This window comes from Thalassophryne amazonica, chromosome 18, assembly GCF_902500255.1.
Source record: "Thalassophryne amazonica chromosome 18, fThaAma1.1, whole genome shotgun sequence".
NCBI classification, from domain to species: domain Eukaryota; kingdom Metazoa; phylum Chordata; class Actinopteri; order Batrachoidiformes; family Batrachoididae; genus Thalassophryne; species Thalassophryne amazonica.
The window spans coordinates 27,703,204-27,717,377 of record NC_047120.1 but is presented as its reverse complement, the minus strand read 5'-3'; the positions used below and the strand labels follow the sequence as shown (position 1 = coordinate 27,717,377).

The 14,174-nt window shown below is 39.6% G+C and overlaps 1 protein-coding gene across 1 annotated transcript in view; it reads left to right on the top strand.

Annotated features, from left to right (window-relative positions):
- Positions 1 to 4,198, top strand: part of LOC117530560 (cadherin-related family member 1-like) — a 38,227-nt gene extending 34,029 nt beyond the window's left edge. Inside the window, exon 16 of the mRNA XM_034193453.1 lies at positions 2,583 to 4,198. Coding sequence (XP_034049344.1) covers positions 2,583 to 3,128 — 546 coding nt within the window. The 3' untranslated portion in view covers positions 3,129 to 4,198. The remainder of the gene's footprint in view (positions 1 to 2,582) is intronic.
- Positions 4,199 to 14,174: the final 9,976 nt, after the last annotated feature.

Genomic DNA, 14,174 nt, shown 5'->3' with positions numbered 1-14,174 from the left:
TAGGAGTATTACACAGCTGTTTGGCCTTGGCAAGCTAGTTATAAGGGTCATTCTAGGGAGATTTTAGTGCACGATGTTTGCTGGATATTGACAAGAACAGCCTCATGTCATCTACAAGAAGTCAACCATGAACTGTACTATAGCTCTACAAGTTCTCATTGAATTCAAGCATGATCTCAGCAGGACATTTTGATAGTTTGCGGGATCCCCATTAAGTTGCTGGACACAATATCCATTGTATACCCAGGCATTGTGAAAGCTGTACTTTGTGGAGGCAGAGTCTTTGACTTGTTCCCACTGAAGGGCTTTTAAGAGTTGTATTGTGGTTCTCACTCATGTTGCGTGCTTGCATGTACTGGGCCTTGGGTAGCTGGTGGAGACCAACTATTTGGTTGTCTTTCTTGGTGAAGAAAGATTACTGATCTTGACTTAGTGGATGATGTTATGATCTTTGTGGAAGCCCCAGATGCCCTGATTATAGCACGAGTCTCTGGGTTTGCGATTGTCTGTCACAGTTTAAAAGTTCTTCAATGTATTTTCTGATTGAAAATCAGAAGCATAAGCTAGCTATACAAATACTTTCTGAAAAAAACTGGCAGCAACAACTCACTGGGTTTTTTCTTTTTAAAATATTTGTTGATTAAGAAAATCATTCATGAATATTCAATTCATTTGCAGCCACTTTCATTTATCTTCATTTGCTTCTTAACATATTACATTTACATTTTTCATACTCTGTTTTCTGTGTGTCTTGATTTAATTGTTGAACATGATGGAATGATTCGGTTTATTTTTATTGGTTTTGTTTCTGTGTTGTGCATTGTGCCTACAGATCAAAGGCCGAATTATTGCATACTTCATGGGCCTCAGCAAGCGTCCCCTGACTGTTTTTGGAATTTGTTTCAGCATTGTCGTTTCCCTCATTTTGTTAACGACCTGCATATCCACCATTCTGTATTGTAACGCTGTGAAAAAGTCTCGAATCAACCCAGAGAGTAACTATATTAAAGTGATCCGCAGAGTCAAGTGAGGAGTATTGGATTCTTGCATGCTATGTATGTCTGTAAAAGAGTACTAGAGCACATCTGAAGGACTAATATTACAAATGAGGTTTACAGTATTTTTGTTCAATATTTTCAATATATTTGTTTTCATATTTTTCTAAAGTTCCTAATATTCTTAATAATTGTTGTATGAAATAAATGTTGTTAGTCATCACCAACTTTCATACATCTTCAAGAGCAGGACTAGGTGTTGACTATTGGGTTGTTGGGTCAAAATGGAGCCTTCTACTTGCGATTTGTACATGAACTTTATGAGTTAATCTCCATTTTTCTCACATAACATCACATACAGGGTGACCCCCCCCCAAAAAAAACCCCAAAACAAAACAAAACAAAATAAAACCCAGAACCCATAAAAATTGTAATAATTTCAAGACATGTTGGGGAAGACTAGTGTTCCAGTCGTCTTCCCCAATAGTGCAGCAGATAACTGACACTATACCAGTTTTGGTAAAACATGATGCACATTATTGGTTGAGCTAATAGGATGAATAAATTGTATATTTTTGACAGTGCTGAATACTGGGTCTGCAAAGTAAAGGTCAAACAAGCTCAACATCCATTAGATTATATGACATGTCACATATGTCAACCCATAACATAATAACTAAGCATACAACATGGTCTAAATTGTTCGTTTTTAAAACTCTGTTAATTCAATTAATAATTTGCATTACTTTTACCAAAATTGTGATCAAGTGAATAACGTGATATAGTTTTCAATATGATTAGAGCATCTTTTAATTTTGACCCCTGTGTAATTCTTCAATTGACCTCTACCTGGCTGCCTATTGAAAATTCAGGTTGGCTAATCGGTTATTTCAAAAGAATAATGTCTAAGGAGTATTTGTGCCAAATTTGATGCTTGTATCACGATTTTCAGGATTCCGCTCTGCATATTCTCTTATCTGCTGCACTACAATATGTCTTGATCAAACAAGGAAAATACATTTTGTCTGAAGGCCTGTTTCACCAACAAATCATACAATTTGGAGCATAATTTGGAAAGAACATGACTTTTATGCAAAATGACCAAGATAACTGAAACTTTGGGGAATGATTGAAGACAAACTGAAGTTTAAGTTCATAAAAAAGTAATAAATCCTACAAAGGTCCAACAAATTTCAAGAAATTTTCTGGACCTTTGTAGGATTTCTTACCATTTTTATGGGTTCTGTTTTATTTTAGGTCACCCTGTAACTGCCATGAGTCTTTATCAACCTTCATCAGCAGCATGCCAAAGAGAAATCCTAATGCACTGCACTGCCAGACGCATTCCCAACAACTAGTGTTGTGCATAGTTCTTAGCTTTGAATCAGCACTCCCATAGTGTAGAAAACTCAATGAATGTGAGCGTGAAAGTGTTAAGTTCTTCATAGACATGTTGTTTGGGGCTCCTCTGTCAGTGCCTTGCTCATCCAGCTTTTATATTTGAATGCTTTGAACCAATGCTGAGTTAACACTTAGAGTCAGACCTTTGGTCTTGTTTAAAACTATTTTATTTATGCTCTTTTACAGACTCCTCTCAAGGGGCCTATGGGGGCCTTTTTATTGAAAAGTAGAGACAGTCCTATGAAAGCTCTAGGCATGGTCACTGGTATTATTAGCTTATTGGTAGGAGTAACGGTCTTAATTTCAACGGCTATATACTTGCGCAACACAAAGTCAAACAGGATCATGCCAGCACGCCGCATCATTAAGAGGAGGACCAGGGACCACCAGCCCTGGACTTGGAAGATACCTCGCTTCAACTTCAACAACCCCGCAGACAAATTCCTCATTGGAGATCCAGAGAACAGCCACCGACGGGATTCCAGAAGCTCTCATCCAAAGCCTTCCCCGCCCATTGCTCCTTGCCTGCCCCCATCACCACCATCTGTCACACGAACCACTGACTGGCCCCGACCAGTCCCAACCATATCTGGTGCACTGGTCAAAAAAGGCTCCAAAAAATCAAAATCTAACCGCCGCAAAGAAGGAAATATTAGCTCTGCTTTAGTCTCAGAGCTTAAAATGAAGCTAGAGCAGAAAATCCATGAGAGCAACCAAGGATATTATTGTTAAAATGTTTTGTTTGTGGTTGATGGTCATTTGAACAATTCTGTGATGGTTCTTACATTTTTTTAATCATCTGAGAGGTCTTACCTGAATGTCACATAATGCATTGGTTGATTGATTCCAAACCAAATAATTCATGACTAAATGGGGAGGTGTATATACTGTATACTTTAAGAGACAATAAACAAGTCTGCTGCCATACATCCCTCCTTCAAATGTCTTAGGTTAGTGGATGGAGCTTGAAAATGGTACGTAATATAGTAAACCACACTGACACCTTCATGATTCCTTCCATAACATCAGTTTTAGTACCACTACAATTTGCACAAGAAAACAATTATCATGGCTTACAGTTTATGCAAATGTTATATCACCTTCTGGACAGCATAGCATTTGAAACCCTGCAGCATTTTACAAACAGTTCCTGCATTTACTTAAAAGTCTAAAAAAAAAAAATCTTGGTGAATGTAGCACACAGTTCTGACATCATCATTAAAAAAACAATGCTGGTTAATATGAAGTGCTCTACATTATTATATTTTTTAATGTCAAATCAGCTGCTTGAAAGCTGAGAATTTGCTTTTTTGTATGATTACAATGTGCCACTGTAGGTTATTGCTGTAGAATTTCAATAGGTATATAAATTAAGCATTCCTAATATTTATTTCTAAATTTGTGTGTTACTCAGAAATGCTTTTATATAAATAACATTGATGAATAAGTGGACACATTTTTGTGCATTATTTTTGAGCATCCATTTATTATAAAACATAGAAGGACATTTCCAGTTTCATTGTTCAACACTACATAGCATATTACAAATGAAATTATATAACTCTGTAAATCTGAATTATTTTAAAATTAGTTGAAAACAACTAGCGGATATTATTAGCAAAAAAATAAAAAATCAACTATGCTTGAAACAGTCAAGCTAAAAACACTATGTATTTAGCCTGCTTGAAGATTATCTATAGATAGAAATATGAATGTATAATACTGGTCATTAACTGCACAATGTCTTCCTATGTTACACTTCAATGCCTTCAAATGTAGGCAAATTAAATTAGTACAGTGGCTGATAGAGGCCACAACACAAAAGCGACACTGCACAAAACAGAAAGCACTTATATATATATATATGTGTGTGTGTGTGTGTGTGTGTGTGTGTGTGTGTGTGTATATATATGTATATGTGCATGCTTCAGTTAAACAACAGGAATGTGCTTCAAATAATGTCTTGCACATATAACCTGCAGAATTTCAATTATTTTATCTGATGACATGTCTGCTCCAAAAATCACAGAGCACATACAAAAACACAGACATGTTGCAAATAGTCATAACAGAGCAGAACAACTAACAACACAAAAAGAGGTTTCTGCCCAGAGGACGTGTAGTGATGCACCGTTCATTGCATCATGGTGCACTATTGTCTGAATCTCTACATTGTCAGTATAACTGACAAAATGTAGTTTTTAAAAATTATTTTTCTCTAAAGCTTCCTGTATTTTTGTTTGTTGATTGTTTTTTTATTTCCCAATGCATTGAACACGAGAACACAGTGAATTCTTCTGGGCAGAAACCTCTTTTTGTGTTGTTAGTAGTTTTGGTGGAGCTTTGCACTGTGTCTTTGCTTTTGTTTGCATTGTGTGAATTTGCAGAAGACATATCATATGAAACTGTGCTGCAGGTTATGTTTGTGTTTTCTGTGTTTGGAAGCATTTTTTCAATTTACAAGACATTGTTACTTCCTGTTGTAGAATTGATGTAGGTGTTTTGTGTATTTGTCAGTGCTTTCTGTATTTGTTAGTGAAGTCCACTGTACATTAGAGTCAGTTCATGGCTGTCTTTAACCTAATAAAGTTAAAATAAACTGTATATTTTATAAATGACAATTGCCTGGTTGTTTCAAGTAACACCTTTGTACTGTCTTTGTATTGTCTTGATTTTGAATAAATATTTGCAAACAATCTTGTCTTGACTTAATTTTCCAATTACTTTAGTGGTCAACGGAAAAGTTTAAAATAAAGGAAGTGCAACATTTTCTGCAGTGGTGGGTACAGTTAACCAAAAAGTTAGTTTCGATAACCGCTAATCCACTAACTGAAAAATTAACTTTTTAAATGCTAAACTGCTAAAAAAAAAAGAATTTAGTGGAAGTTACAGCTAGCTGCTAACTTTTAGTACTGACTCTGTGCACTGTCGCCCATAAAAAAGTGTCATTTACTTTTAACATGCTATAACACAGACAGTGGGCAGGAGACATGAAATGCAAAGCACTTTTTACCCATGGTTTCACTTATAAGCAACTAACCAACAAACCAGACAGTTTATCGACATTAACGGTAACTTTGTCATTTTTGCAAAGTGAAAATATCGTACATATCTTTAAAGTAATGCGCTAGTTCTGAAGGTTTGAGCATTAACAGACATGTACCAAAAGGCATTATGAGAAAAATGAGTCTCCTTCACTGATTGGTTGGTTTATTTATTTGTAACAACCAACAGACAAGTTACTGTAATGTGTGTATTGGTTTTTCAAATTGTGACAGTGGCCATCTCAAATTTTATAGGTCACAGGAGACACCTACACCACCATGGTGTGACAAAAGTAATTTAAGTTGAAGTTTTTAAGAAATTGGAAAATCTTTGGAGACATCCCTCATTAATCAATCCTTTATGTCCCATCCTGTTTGTGGGGTTGCACCTCTGCCTCTTGAAGCACATGAAGTCCTATATCCTGGGGCTTGTTGTGCTGGTGCTTATTCTGTATTTAGTAGAGTGAAATGGATGAGAGCTTACAACTTAGTGGGGCTGAAGTGGGGCTGAGGAGGGGGCAGTTCAATGCAAGTTACTTCCCCAGCCAATGTCTGTACCCATTTGCAGCTGGGTGGAGTGAGACAATGCAGATTAAGTGTCTTTTCCAAGGACACAGTCAGGTAGCATGAGCAGGATTCAAACCCAGGTCTACTGATTGACAGGCCAGCAACTTATCCACTGAGCTTTTGACACAAATTCTCTCCAGTGGTACCCAAGAATATCCTGAAGAGCCTTGGTAATGAAGACAAATAGTTATCACCCAAGTTCACCAAGTTTGAAAATCATACCATAAGACAGGAAGCACCAGGTCCCCTAAGGACTTGGAGCTTTGTTTTCCTGCAAAGGGATCCCCACATACCTCTGACTTTGTGACTCCATCATCACTTCCCAGGGGTCTCCTGATCTCAAAGGCAGAGGACTCAGGGACATTTCTTTTTTCCACAAACATCCACAAAACCTGATCCATGCGAGCATTCTCCAGTATTTGCTGCAAAATCAAATCAAATCAATTTTATTTATATAGCGCCAAATCACAACAAACAGTTGCCCCAAGGTGATTTATATTGTAAGGCAAAGCCATACAATAATTATGGAAAAACCCCAACGGTCAAAACGACCCCCTGTGAGCAAGCACTTGGCGACAGTGGGAAGGAAAAGCTCCCTTTTAACAGGAAGAAACCTCCAGCAGAACCAGGCTCAGGGAGGGGCAGTCTCCTGCTGGGACTGGTTGGGGCTGAGGGAGAGAACCAGGAAAAAGACATGCTGTAGAGGGGAGCAGAGATCAATCACTAATGATTAAATGCAGAGTGGTGCATACAGAGCAAAAAGAGAAAGAAACACTCAGTGCAACATGGGAACCCCCCAGCAGTCTAAGTCTATAGCAGCATAACTAAGGGATGGTTCAGGGTCACCTGATCCAGCCCTAACTATAAGCTTTAGCAAAAAGGAAAGTTTTAAGCCTAATCTTAAAAGTAGAGAGGGTGTCTGTCTCCCTGATCCGAATTGGGAGCTGGTTCCAGAGGAGAGGAGCCTGAAAGCTGAAGGCTCTGCCTTCCATTCTACTCTTACAAACCCTAGGAACTACAAGTAAGCCTGCAGTCTGAGAGCGAAGCGCTCTATTGGGGTGATATGGTACTATGAGGTCCCTAAGATAAGATGGGACCTGATTATTCAAAACCTTATAAGTAAGAAGAAGAATTTTAAATTCTATTCTAGAATTAACAGGAGGCCAATGAAGAGAGGCCAATATGGGTGAGATATGCTCTCTCCTTCTAGTCCCTGTCAGTACTCTAGCTACAGCATTTTGAATTAACTGAAGGCTTTTCAGGGAACTTTTAGGACAACCTGATAATAATGAATTACAATAGTCCAGCCTAGAGGAAATAAATGCATGAATTAGTTTTTCAGCATCACTCTGAGACAAGACCTTTCTAATTTTAGAGATATTGTGCAACTGCAAAAAAGCAGTCCTACATAGTGGTTTAATATGCGCATTGAATGACATATCCTGATCAAAAATGACTCCAAGATTTCTCACAGTATTACTAGAGGTCAGGGTAATGCCATCCAGAGTAAGGATCAGGTTAGACACCATGTTTCTAAGATTTGTGGGGCCAACTACAATAACTTCAGTTTTATCTGAGTTTAAAAGCAGGAAATTAGAGGTCATCCATGTCTTTATGTCTGTAAGACAATCCTGCAGTTTAGCTAAAATAATGCTGTATAAAAGGCAGGCAGCCAAAGATATTTGTTACACCAAATTTAACATTTGGTCATTTTGGATGTGATCTTTGGTGGCCTCTGCCCGGATCACAGAGGTAAATTGGAAAAAAAAAAAAAATCAGAAAAAAGCAGTGTTTATCGCTGATATGAACGAGCGATGCTCCTCACCATCTGACCATGTCATTTAGATCCTTCACATTTTTTTCAGCATGGCTAAAACCCTCTGTGGGGGGTGTTGCTTCCCAGACTACCTGACATTTTAAACGTTTTTCTTTATTTGCTTCTCACATGCCTGGAAGCTCCTCACAATCTATCCATGTCATTCAGTTCCTTCAGACTTCACGGCAGTATTACGGGTGTATTATGATGCATCGCGCACGTGTTTGCGTGTGCACGTCATCTGCATTGCGGTCATAAAAGAAGTGCACTCGCTCCTTTCGGCATCACTATTCACACCAACAATACAGCCTCTGGAGCATTTGCTGGACTCGGACAAGTTGATTGGAGTAAACAATCAGTGAACAGGGCGAGTGGTGATGTCAGTGGATCGCATTAGAGCGCAGCTCGTTTGAACGATTATAACAAGAAGTTAAATCTGTTATAAACATAGGAATAAATACTGTAACAGCTGCAGACAAGAAGGAAAAAACATGCAGCTGTTTTATCAAGCCTGGACAATGTAAACAAGTCAAATAATTACCTTTTCAGACGGCTCAAAATACTTTCTGCAGCTTGTTAGCCGTTCGCGTGCGCGCATGCATGCTGCAGCTTCCTCTGTGATTCAGGAGGCGATTAGAGCCGTTTTTAACAGCCAATTTGCAGAATAAAATGATTAATCCGCCACAAAATAATTATTTTATATACACAGGGTTCAGCGCAGAGTGCGTGGCAGCCGGAAGAACAAAGAACGGCGTCCAGCTGTGAACACAACGCATCTGAATTGTATCCGCCACAAATCACATGCAAAGCAGACGTAATAAAAATGTTTTATTCGTAGCCAGCCTATATGCAGTCGCTACAACTTATTTTAGTCCGTGATGTGGACATGATGGGCACGCAAAATATCCGTTTTACAAACTGCCCCAGTCCGCTGCCAAACCGCAAATATCCCTGTCAGTTCCGAATATCAGCAGATGACGGCGAATATACAGCGCATAGATTATGTATAGAGTATGTAAGGTGGATGTTGGGTATTTTCGCCTCCAAACATTCTTAAAACCTTTAACAAGACAAACAGAGTCAAGAACCACCAGTGAGACAGAAAGTCAAATTTAGCTCGCGAGGAGTGCAAGTCAGGCTGTACACCAAAGCTACACTAAAGTCTGGCCTGCGCTCCTGCTCTTTTATTTAGGACTTCCCTACATACATGGGCGGTACAGCTCCTAAGGGGAGGAGTGATAGCGCGTGAGCTGTTGCCGCAGAACCGCTGATTGCACAATACATTCAGGACTTTCAGAACCTTTTTAATCTTGGGCTCGATTAAGATGTGTTTAAGACATCTAACGATTAATCACACTTCTTCTGACACAAGGACTAATGTATCATAATCACACTGTGGTTGGAACATTCAATTCTCTATTCTTTATCTCACTGCTCCGCTTATGGCTGCATTCTGCCTGGGTCATCTTCACATGTCCTGAAAAAGAGCTTAGCGTGCACACAGAGATACCACAACTTGCAGAAGCACGTCATGTCACATATCTTAAGTAACCTTCACCCATCACATCAGTACAGTACACTTTATCAGAGCAGAGAGAACTACATTCTACCAGAGCAGAGAACACAAAACATGCATGATAAAATAAAACAGTGTATCTACAGAATAACTCCAACATTCCCCTCTGTTTATCATGCATTCCAACGGTATTACATCTTCACCTAAAAGTAAACAATTGTTACTAAGCAACCACTTCTTATTCAGATTTTCAGCTGCAATTTTCAGGCACCACAGACTTTAGGTGCGTCAACAAGTCCTTGGCTAAAATGGGAATGGCTTTTACTGGGAGGAGTAGGGACACTAAAGCACAGTAGCCTGACACATTCCTAGGCAATCTGTCAAAAATTCTATTATCTCCACACCACCACCACACGTCACTTCGGCTGACTGGTATAAATGAACCGTTTTTCTGTATTATTCGACTACACCACTTGTCTTATTACATTTTCAGCTAAAGCTTCATAGGCTAAGAGTGTGTTAACTCATCACGTCAACAGTTCAAGCTTGAACTGGAGTTGTGAGCTTTTCAATATCATCATAATTCTCAGTACAGTCATAGTTTTCTCCACTAAGGTCTGACTGTTTCAATGCTTGATATCTTGGCATAGTTTGTTGGAAGGCCAGATTACACTGTACAAATGTATTTGACACCATTTTGCCAACCATTGTTTTGATATAAGGGATCACACAACACATGCAAAGTCCAATCAGAATTAGGACTATAATAACTGGTGTCACCATTTTCAATAGTAACTGCCAACATGGTCCTGAAGTCAACCAGGACCAGGGATTCCACCGGTTCACGGCTAGGGTGTCTTTATGCATTGCATCACGAAGTTTATTCAGCTCTTCCAATGCGTCCTGCATATCCACTGAATGAATGGAGTCTGGGATGAAAGTACAGCATGTTGTGTTCAGCAGAACACAGACTCCTCCCTGTGAACCAGTAAGCAAGTCTAAAACCATGCGATTTTGCATCACCATGGTACGTAAAGCATCTATTTCAGTGTTTTGAGCTGCTACTATTTTTTCAGTTACATTCATGAACAGACCCAATCGATAATTCAGAGTTTCAATCATTAATGAATTTTTTCCCACTCCTATCCAGGGGAACAATGAATGTGCTATTTTATCTCCTACAGACCACAATTTTTGGTCCTTTGGTACATCCGAGCCCCACATGTGATCATGTGGTAACACATCTGGGTATATCAATCTCCTCCGTCTGGTGCTGCCATTCTTCTCTGTGGAGGTCCTTGGCACTACCACATATGTATGGTCAGTCACTTGGGTAGGTGCACACACACCACCCCAATTTGGTGGGAGACTCATGTACAGTCTGGAACCACAAAGCCAATAGATGTCATCATACACCGGAGTACCATTTACAGGTGGTAGCAAAAACTTACTAACATAAGCACATGATTCATCCGTTCCCCATGGACAGGAGCCTGTATAATTACATCCCCGTCCAATGTGATGAAGATAAGTACCATCCACATATTATGTTTTGGTTAGGCTTAAATTATTTGATAAAACATACGTTTGGGTACACAGACGTTTCTTAATTTTACCTACAGTTTTATTCCCTGTCCCGTAAAAGCAAATTGGGAATGGCCGTTGTGATGACAATTTAACGTGATGATATTTTTGCGTTTCCCTTCAGTCTAGTCAATGGAGCAGCACTTGGGCACGCTTGTACGTCCTCTGTTGAAATCCCTATCATATAAGTGGTTGCACTGAGGCAAGTGGTGTTACATCTTATCAGATTTGCTGAGAACTGCTGCCCCCGAAATACAGTTTGATTATGCATCCGTATGATAAGACATTCTGTCACCCTAGCAGGGTACGGTTTAGCCGTCAGAGCTGGGTGTGTTGAGGATATAGGTATTTGCGAACAAACATAACAATTAGTAACGTAATTCCATAGCCAATAAATGAACATATCTGTACCACATATTAGTATGGTATATATGAGGGTGTCCATCTGTCTCATTCACATTATGAATAAACCTCTTCTGACGTTGCTTGCGTTGTTCTCTGGCTCGGTCCACAGTGAGCTGCAATTCTTGGGTCAACCACCAGGCCAGGAATCCGAGGAGCACGAAACACACTAAGATCACAACGCAACCGGCTGCCCTACCAACAGTCCGGCAGCGGCGGCGCTGAGCACGCCGCTCCGGGGTCTGCTGTAGTTCAGTCATGATTGCTAGGATACAGTGTTGTTAACCAACCTCACCTAATAGTGCAAGGATCTCCCTGCTTCACTGGCATTGAGACAGTCTATTACTAATTAAATAGACTCCCTTTGTAGCCAGACTTCCCCTTACACTGTGGAGGCAGCCAACACACGCTGTATCTTACAGTGATGTATCCACGTTGATCTCTCCGCTATCTTTACTGCAGTTGGTGTTGTTAACAGCACTTGGTATGGACCTTCCCAACGAGGACTGGACCAGTTCTTCCTCTTAATCACTCTGATGAACACCCAGTCTCCTGGCTAGACTACTGGAAGGCCGTCCTGTGGAAGATCAAAATTATTCGGCAGTAAATGTGTTTAAGTTATCTCTTTCTGTGTTAATGTCTTTTTCATAAAATTTGCTAATGTTTGTTCCTCATCTGCTGTTTTAGTATCCATGTCAAAATTGGTAGACGATATGGTCGTCCATAAAGTATCTCAAATGGTGTTAACCCTGATGGTGTTGGTGTTATTCTCATATACAATTTTACTAGGTCCAAACATTCAATCCAGGTTCGTTTTGTCTCTTCTATACATTTCCTTAATCTTATTTTTATTGTGCCCTTTGTCCTTTCCACTAATCCTGCACTGTGTGGGTGGTAAGCACAATGATGTTTTAACTTAATTTTCATGTGTTCTGCTACTCTTTGTACAACTTCATTTACAAAATGTGTTCCATTATCACTGTACAATGTCTCTGGTATTCCATAATACTAGACTGTATTGATAAGGTCCACATCGATTTAGTTCAATAAAGTCCATATGGACAATTTGAAAAGGATACTGTGGTTTTGGGAATTGCCCTCTCCGGGGTCTTATACTTCCCTGTGGGTTGTGTTTCAATCAGGTAACACAGGCTTTACAAAAATTTTTTTGAGTATAAATTAAATTCATAGGTAGTAAAGTATTGGTCTACCATATATACCATCCCCCCTGTCGACACACCCATATGTCGCAATTGCAGCTGCTTTGAATAAGCTTTTGGGTAGGATGGGTTTGTTATGTATACAATAAAGTCCTTTGGGGTTTGGGGTTGCCCCATTTTTCAACCACAAATGTCGTTCCTGCGCTGGTGCCTGTTTTTGCATATCCAATAAAAGGTCAGAATCTATTAATGGTTCATTGTCTGTCTGGCAGGCGATAAGAATGTATCCAAACGTTTGGAATAATAGCCAACTGGTTTATTTTTATTACCATGTTGTTGTAGCAAGACTGCACACATGAATCCCCGTTTTGTGTCCACCATGAGAGTGAATGGCTTGGCATAATTGGGCAGAGATAATACTGTGGAACTCACAAGTTCTTGTTTAAGAGCTGTAAACTGTTCTTCAGCTTCTTTATTCCACTGTATTTTGTCAGTCATATCCATTGGTATAGAGTGTATTAAATCCTGCAATTTCTGCACCATCTCTGCATAACATGGAATCCAGGCTCTGCAATAATTACAGATACCTAGAAAAGTCATCATTTCCTTTTTCTGCTTCAGGTTTTAACGGATATTGTTTGATCCGTGGTCTCCAATCAGATCGTGGCTTAATTTTGACTGGCGGAATATTTTTCAACAGTCCTACATCTGTGGGTGCTTTCACCCAGAGATGAGGAGGCAGTTTGGCCAATAAAGTCTCATCTTCCTGTGTCAACAACACAGATGTTGTTAAATTTCAATCATCCAGATCTACTTCATGTATCACCGGTGTCGTTCAAGCACTTACAAACTTGTATTTCCGATACAAGCCTGTGGATGGACTGAAATCCCACACCGACATTGCATCTGCTTCATGCCAATCAGTTGCTTCCTCAGCTATCTTAACAATTCCTCCAAGGTCCTTCCAGGACTGAGTGTCTGCCCTTATCAGTGAAATATGCGGCACAGCCTCAGGTTTTCCTCTGTACCATTTGTCTGCACTTTGGGTCAGCACTACACTACACACAGAGGTGGTTTTTCTGTCTGTGTATAGGTGTGCTACTGTCTGTAATTCTGATGGAATTTTCAGAAATCCTGCTCCATACCTTTCATCCTTTCATGGAGTGAATAGTATAGTTATGTGTAGATCTTTAGGTGACATCATTACTACATGTTCTCTGTTTTCACAGGTCGTCAGACCTTCCTCCAATAATTGTTCAGTTTGTCTCAATTCCGACAGATCCAAAGAGCACTGCCAGGCCTGGGCCAAATTTGTATATACAGTAGCGGGCTGCCTTTTTTGTTTTCAGATTTCTTTCTGCGTGTATGGCGTGGTCTACATACTCTTGTAACCCAGCTGTTGGGAACGTTATCATGTGTTTGTCTACCCATGCTTGGATATCTGATCTGGAGTTGGCATGGAGTGCATTTTTCAATTGTTGTTCATACACGCTATCATTTTTCAGTGGTAGAAGACCACTGTGCACTTTAAAAACTTTTTCCATTTGATGTCGATAGTCTTCGAATGGTTCATCATCTTTCTGTTTTGTGCGATTTATTTCTGTGTAATTTGACTTCTGCTGGTATTTCTGCTTAATTCTCAGCAATAGTGCGGCCAATCGATCTTCCAATTCCTGACTATCATGGGCT